A 7,716-nucleotide genomic window follows, 5' to 3' on the forward strand; every position below is an offset into this window, starting at 1 on the left:
AAGTCTGTTAGATGTGGGCCCCCGACTGAGGGCGGAAGAGAACTGTTATACCTTCAGCTATCATGTGATAATGAGCAACCAATCAGAATCTGCCTCGTTCTGGTACATGAAGTAGGTCAGCTTGAAGATGACGTTCAGACGATATCATGAGATATGAACAATGGTCAGTGTCAAGGTGATATAGAAAATAAGTATTCCACAACAATGACTGTATGGATAGTAGGATTCCACACATCCTGAATCTTATTCCGTCCTTTATTACAAACATTAACAGTTTTAGCTGGGACAGGGAGTTCTAAACACTGCCTTCCTGCTACGTAAGAAGACACAAAGCATTGTGGGAAATGAGAACCGTGACCCAAAGCAACAGTCAGCAAGGATGCATACCTTCATGATAAGTGTGTTTATCTGGGAGGGCTGCTGTTGGATAGATCACGTGTGTTGTGATTCATTGACAGCCATACCTTCTGCTGTTCAAGATAATGATGACTGGTAGATAATTAGTTATTAGCGGTACTGCATTATAATTTTAGAAAGCACAAATCTGCTTATGAATTATAAAAATTAGTATGACCGTCAAAGCGCAAATGAAATATTTAAGTCCGCAATTAGCGTATTTGCGTTTTAGCGGGCTGGTGCCCACCACTGGATACGGCGTAGGATACAGCTTGCACAGCGGCTGGATTAAAGCACTCTCAAAGTTCCGGCCCTGGTCCGAATGTAGCCTTGCCAGGATACCAAATTTGTAGAACCAGTRCTGTACAAGTACTTTAGCGATGGTGGATGCTTTCTGGTCTCTGGTTGCTACAACCTGGGTAAATTTTGAAAACACATCAGTCATGATGAGAACATTTTCCTTACCATCTTGTGATGATACCAACAAGGTGAAATCTATTGCCAGGACTTGGTTAGGTCTGGAGGCCAACAAGCCTGTGGGCGTGTAGCTTTTGCCAGGGTACAGCATTCACGTTGGTGACACCAGTCTCTGATCTTCTTGTACATCAGGGGCCAGTAGCACCACTCCTTAATGAGCACAGTGGTCCGCTTCACTTCCTGATGACCATGACTTTGGTGGAGCTGCTTCATCACCTCCTCCTTRAAACAGTCTGGAAGTAGCAATTGGTGGACATCCTCACCTCCATCAGGCTGCTGTGTACGGCAAAATAACAGTCCATTCAATAGGACCACTTTGCTCTACTGCCGGAACAGCTCTTGGGCAGTGGCGGCTGGTGGATTTTTCTCCGGAGGGGTGGGCTACAACTCCAAAATAGACATACCTCAGAAAGCAATCAAACGTACTAAGTTGCATCATGCCAGTGTTTTTATTAAACAAATGAAAATAATAAAACAGCATTACAATGTCATGTGGTGTTTTATTTTTTGTACATAAAGTTTGCCCTTCTGTTACTGAGAATCATATTTCTTCATGACTCTGGTTAAAGTCAGAGATGTTTTAACCAGATTCTTCTCTATAGAGAGCATGGTCAGTGCAGTGAGGTGTGATGTTGTACCTGAGGAAAGTCTGGATTCTCTTCAGTGGTCAGCTCCTCTCAGATTTAGCTGTGGTCAGAGGAGATGTGATGAGAATCTTCAGCAGAGTCACAGTCTCTGAAGGTGTCCTGCAGATTGTTCCTCATGAAGAGCTGGTACAGGGCCATATCACCACTGCAGCTCCTGAACTAGATCAGACTTCTTGGTCCTGTTCAGCACTGGGTGAGCCTCCATGGTCTTCAGAGCTGCTTCAGAGAACTGTCTGTGATCCTGCAGGAACCTGTCAGCCTGCAGCACTGTAGCTCTGATCAGATGCATGTGAATGGGTCAAGATGATGTCACAAACCTAAAACAATAAATGCACAAATTTTATTCAATATGAAGATGGCTACAAGTGAGCTTTCTAATATATATTTAATATGAAAACTATAGATGTTATTTTAATAGCAACAAATTGTTACAGCTCTAAGGTTATTTATTACATTATATGTTAATTTTAAAAATGTATTCATTTTATTAAAAAACAAAATAAACTATGCAGAACAGTAGAAAAAATATATAAATAAAATGAAAGGCAGCAGAAAGAAGAAAAATATCTTCTGATATCTGCCCCTTTTAAAAGAATACATTCAAACAATAGTAATTTATAAAAAACTAAACTAAACAAAAGCATATTAAATTAAATTTAAAAGAATTGGGAAAAATTTTAACAACCTGATTAGTTATTATTAGATTTGATGTAGAACTCATTACTGTTGTGGAAATTGTTATTCAACAAGGACAGAAATACGTGATCCAAAACATAAAGGTAGAATGGTTGTGTGAGTTTTATTGCAATTGCAAGACACAAAAATGTAGTAGTGCACAGTTCTGTGTTAGAAACATTTGTGCACTGACATCTACAARGTAGGGGAAGCCCCCTCACCTCACTTCACCTCACCTAATCTCACCACTGGTTGACCTTTGCCCACCAAGCTCTCCTCTCCCAGACTGAACAATTTCAGCTCTGCTGAGAGCTGTAAAAAATAAAAGCTTTCCTTTGCCTCTCCTTTCATGTTCTCAAGAAATATGCTATTTGTGGATAAAACAAAATAAAACAAACATGTCTGTTGCTGTTTAACAAACATGTATAATTCAAATGTTTCAACCCTTTAATATGTTTGACTTTTGTCTTTATTTTTAAGGTCTCTAGTTTAGCTTATAATAATTTGCATTTGTTGTTTTGAACATGTTTAGAAATTTATGAGTTAATGATAACAGAACTTATATCTTAGTCAATGCTTATATTTTATGCTTTTGTTTCTTCTGTTTTTGACAAGCATTACTTAATCATTTTAATAGTCTGTTAGTTAATGTTCATAATTAATCATTAGTTAATTAGAATATTAATGGAATGTTTTTAAGAATTGAATTACTCCTGCTCATAAAATGTTCATGTGCTCCCTTTGGTGTTTTGGTCCTTGTGTTTTCCATATACAGAGACAACAACACACAGGGTTCTTGTGAGAACCTCCACCATATTCCACACCTGCAAACACTCAGACACTCTTATCTCTGTCCTGGGAACAGTGCCTCTCTGTTCTCAGTCTAAAACTTTAAAAACTCCTCTTTGCTCCCTGTTCGTCAGTCTGTCCGTCGTTTCGCTCCGCTGGAGTCCAGAGGCGCTGGTTGCCTCTCCAGCTTCCTTGCTTTCTGTACTGGAAAACAGCTACGCTTTTCCAGTTTCTTTATTTTTCTCGCAGCAATTTTCCTTTTTAATTTTACAAGGAAATATCTCTTTTTGATTGGAATTATAACTCTTGTTTTTGCCGCCCTTGAGCTCAAACTGATCACTGGAGCCATCCTGCTGTGAGTTCTTCCAAAGTTCCTGGCAGGCCTCCGGTTCTGAGCCGGTACCACGTTGTTGACAGCTCCGAGTCRACAAAAAGGGCCTGTTGCATCCATTCGACTGACCAAGAAAGTCTGTGGTGTGTGCTGTCCAACAAGCACCTACCTGACCTGACCTCTTGTTTGGTTGGCCTCAGACACGGTAAAACTGCTGACGTGTGCTCACTTTGGCTCGCAGGCTCACAATTAAAATACACAATTTAAAGAATACAACCTTAGCTAAGATTTATTTGTTTGTCGTCTGTTTGTCTTGTCCTACTCTTCTCTCTTCTTTCTGTCTCTCTCTCACACATTCACACATACACATCCACAAACATATACACACACACAACACTAAGGGTACATAAATTTAACCTGCTTTTGCTTAGTTAAAATTGTTAGACAAATTGCTTCACTAATTAGTTCAACTGCTTGAAAAGTAGAAATTAATTGTGTTTTATTGAGAGCTCATTTATTTTTAAATCATTGTAATATTATAATGTAATATTATAATACAGCGGGTAAAATAAGTATTGAACACGTCACCATTTTTCTCAGTAAATATATTACTAGAGGTGCTAATGACATGAAATTTTCACCAGATGTCGGTAACAACCCAAGTGATCCATACATACAAAGAAATCAAACCATAAATGTCCAGAAATGAAGTTATTTGTAATAATGTGGAATGGCACAGGGAAAAAGTATTGAACACACTTACTGAAATTTATCTAATACTTTGTACAAAAGCCTTTGTTGTCAATGACAGCTTCAAGACGCCTCATCATTGGATGTTTTTTATACTGTTGGTCCAACTGTTGTCACTCTGATTAACATGTCACTTTCATGCTGTGGTCCAACCCCTTATAAAAAAGAAAAACCTAGATCCAGGAGTTCTCACCAACTACAGACCGATTTCAAAACTTCCTTTTTTATCAAAGGTTTTAGAGAAAGTTGTTTTTATCCAACTCCAAGGTTTTTTACAAGACAATAATATTGGTGAACTGTTCAGGTTTTAAATCCCGTCACAGCACTGAAACAACCCTTTTAAGATTCAGGAAGCTCTGCAGTTTGAGTGCTTAGATTGTTCTGCTGCCTTTGATACCGTTGATCATAACATCTTACTGTCATGATTAGAGCAGCCGGTTGGTATCAAAGGCAGTTTTATCCTGGTTTAGAGCCTACWTAACAAATAGGAGTTTTTCTGTTCATTTAGGAGATTGCTCCTRTACAGCTCCTCTGACTTGRGGGGTCCCCCAAGGCTCTATTCTAGGTCCTTTGCTTTTTAATCTTTATATGTTGCCTCTGGGGTCCATTTTTAATAAATATAAGGTTCCTTTCCATCGTTTTGCTGACGACATTCAGGTCTACCTTGCTCTTAAGCCAGGTTTGATTAATTCATTCAAATCACTCTTGAGCTGTTTGAACGACATAAAAATCTGGCTGAAATTAAATTTCCTGAATCTAAATGAAAGTAAGACAGAAGTCATCAGCTTTAGTAKAGACATTTCTCCTGACACTCTTGGTCCAGCTGCTCTGCTGTCAGYAATTTGGGTTTCATTTTTGATAATATGTTTAAATTGGACAGGCAYATAAACTCAGTGGTTAAATCGAGTTTTTTCCAACTAAGACTTATTGCTAAGGTGAAGCCATACCTCCCAAACAAAGACACTGAAAAAGTGATTCATGCTCTCTTTGCATCTCGTTTGGATTATTGTAATTCTTTGTATGTTGGTTTAGATCAATCTTCTCTGCATCGATTACAAGTTGTCCAAAATGCAGCAGGTCGTCTTTTAACAGGAACACAAAAACATGAACACATTTCCCTGGTTCTGACTTCTCTCCGTTGGCTTCCTGTTCATTTTAGGATAAATTTTAAGATTTTATTGCTTACTTTTAAAGCTTTAAAAAGGTCTGGCCCCATCCACACTTTAGTTGGAGCACTTCGGTCATCCAACCAGTTCCTCTTAGATGTTCCTAGATCTAGGAGGCTAAAGTTTAGAGGTGATCAGGCGTTTGCAGTCTCTGCCCCAAAACTCTGGAATGGTTTACCTCTTAGCATACGGACTGCTGAGACTGAGACATTTAAATCTCTACTTAAAACTCACTTTTACTCTTTGGCCTTTCATTCTGGTAGAGTTTGAGATTCTTTTGATGTTTTTTTAAAAAATTGTATTTTTAATTGATTTTACTGTCTATATTTATGTGTTGCTCAATTGTTTTATTCATTTAGCTTAATTGTGAAGCACTTTGGCCAACTTCTGTTGTTTTTATGTGTTATACAAATAAAATTGACATTGATATACAGTAACCTGTGATGTTCTCTCCAATTCTAGTTTTAAGCCACTATCAAAATGTATTTCAAATACTTAAAGGTCCTGAAATTCAGGGGGTGATACTGGTGAAGTGTTTCCTTCAGGAGTGAAGCTGAGGCATTTTCACATTAGAACTCCTGCTGGTTGTGTTTCAGCATTTATAAATTAAAAGACAGGAAGAGAGAGTTGAGTTTGTTACTGGTCCTTTTATATCCCAAAACATTAGACTTAAGTTTCAGAAGGCAACAGAAAAACAGAGTTAAAAGTTTTTTCTCATACAGAACATTTTTACAAAAAACATCTCTTGCATGTTTCAAATGTAAACAGCTTGTAGCTTTGATAAACACATTTATTGTTTGTAACAGTTGACTTGTAGCATATAGATTGTTTTGGACAAAACCTTCAATATGAGATAAAAAAAAACATAAGATTAAAATAAATCCCCTGATAAAAACATAAAGATGTTTCTTTACAGCAGTGATGAAGGGACAGCTGTCCACTCATCAGGACACGTCCTGTTTCAGAGCTTTTTAGGACAGTACTTCTTCTCAAACTTGGCCACGTCAAACTTGCGAAGGCAGCCTTTATAATTCATGTAGCGGATTTTTCCAAACACAGGCCTCTCAGCCCAGCCCTGGTCATGGATGCCACAGATAGACCACATACAGCCTACAGGAGGGAGACAGAGGGGAGAGCACAGACACGTCAAGCATCAGGACTCAGCGACACCCATCCACACAGAGCTGGTTCAAGAGCAGCTGTGAAGAAGAACAGTCAAGTTCCAGACCCCGGCATCGATTGTTTCTCTGTTGCCCTCAAATGTACAAGTAAAGCACCATCTAATGGAATAATGTTAGATTAGAAAAAAATGATAGAGGTAAAATAAAAACGTTTCTGAAAGGAATGCWTTATATTATAAGACAAATTATGGTAAAAATGTATTTCCAATGGATTTCAGTATGGTTGATTGCTCCCCTAAAGACCACCAGGGGGCAGTAAAGTTACAGAAAGTTMTCAGGAACATTTGAAACAAGTCTAACAAGGACTAGGAGCTTTTGGTCCTCATGCAAGAACCGTTCGTACGAACAGATTTGTTCTTAAGTCGTGTGTACGAGAGATTTAGGAGAATTTGTGACATTCACCAATTTTCTCCTATTGTAAGATTTTCTTCAGAGGTGCGCGACTGAAAACAATGTAACACAATTGTTTACACTCAAATTAAAAATATTTGACCAAAGGAAAACCGGAGCAGGACTAGAGAGAGATGAATATGATTTAGATTTTTATTTCTGTGACTGTATATGATCCACAGGAGACACGGCATTAACAGCAGTCGTCATTTCATTCCTTGACTTTAGCAGCTCCTTTAATTCCACAGCTGATGCTGCTAAAAATTACTTTTTTTCCTGGATCTCCGAGAGCAGAACTTTAATTTCTGAACTCGTAAAGTTCTTCTTTTTAGCTTTGCAATGTCATTTATAAATGGACACTTCCTGGTATGTGAGGCAGGAAACGTTACCTTATATGGTGTTTTAGGGTGGTAATTATACTAACCTCCTCTCCTCCTGCACGAGCACCTGATACACATTCATCAGTTTACGCAGCTCATTTACACAATTTTCCTGAAGATAGAAGATTTTGTTGAATCTGACGTGGCATGTTCGTACAAACTCTTCGTACGAACAAAAGTAAGCATGAGGCCCATTGTGTTTATTAACAATACCAGAAAATAAACAAAAACACAAACAACAACCCGCTCCCTGAGGGTTAAAACAGTGAAAGGAGTTTCATTTCCTCACCAACAAAGCCGTTGGGGTCCTGACCGTCCAGCTCGTAGCGATCATTCAGGTACAGAGCGATGGAGAGCGCCTCCTCTGGTGAACGAGTCCACTCCAGAATTTTTTTGGCCCAGTACATCCTCAGGAAACCGTGCAACTTCCCCTCGATTACCATCTGGTACTAAATGAGAACAAGATGAGAGACGTGTGAAAACCACAGAGGATTCCTCCTCCTCTTCTACACTGATCAGGGAAATATGTAAAAT

The 7,716-nt window shown here is 38.6% G+C and overlaps 1 protein-coding gene across 1 annotated transcript in view; it reads right to left on the bottom strand.

Moving 5' to 3' along the window:
* Positions 1-5,858: 5,858 nt before the first annotated feature.
* Positions 5,859-7,716, bottom strand: part of cpdp (CPD photolyase) — a gene marked incomplete at its 5' end in the record, with an annotated part of 9,875 nt that continues 8,017 nt past the window's right edge. The window contains 2 exon segments of the mRNA XM_014023407.1: positions 5,859-6,341; positions 7,472-7,631. Coding sequence (XP_013878861.1) covers positions 6,193-6,341; positions 7,472-7,631 — 309 coding nt within the window.

The sequence above is a fragment of the Austrofundulus limnaeus genome, unplaced genomic scaffold (assembly GCF_001266775.1).
Source record: "Austrofundulus limnaeus strain Quisiro unplaced genomic scaffold, Austrofundulus_limnaeus-1.0 Scaffold367, whole genome shotgun sequence".
Taxonomy (NCBI): Eukaryota; Metazoa; Chordata; class Actinopteri; order Cyprinodontiformes; family Rivulidae; genus Austrofundulus; species Austrofundulus limnaeus.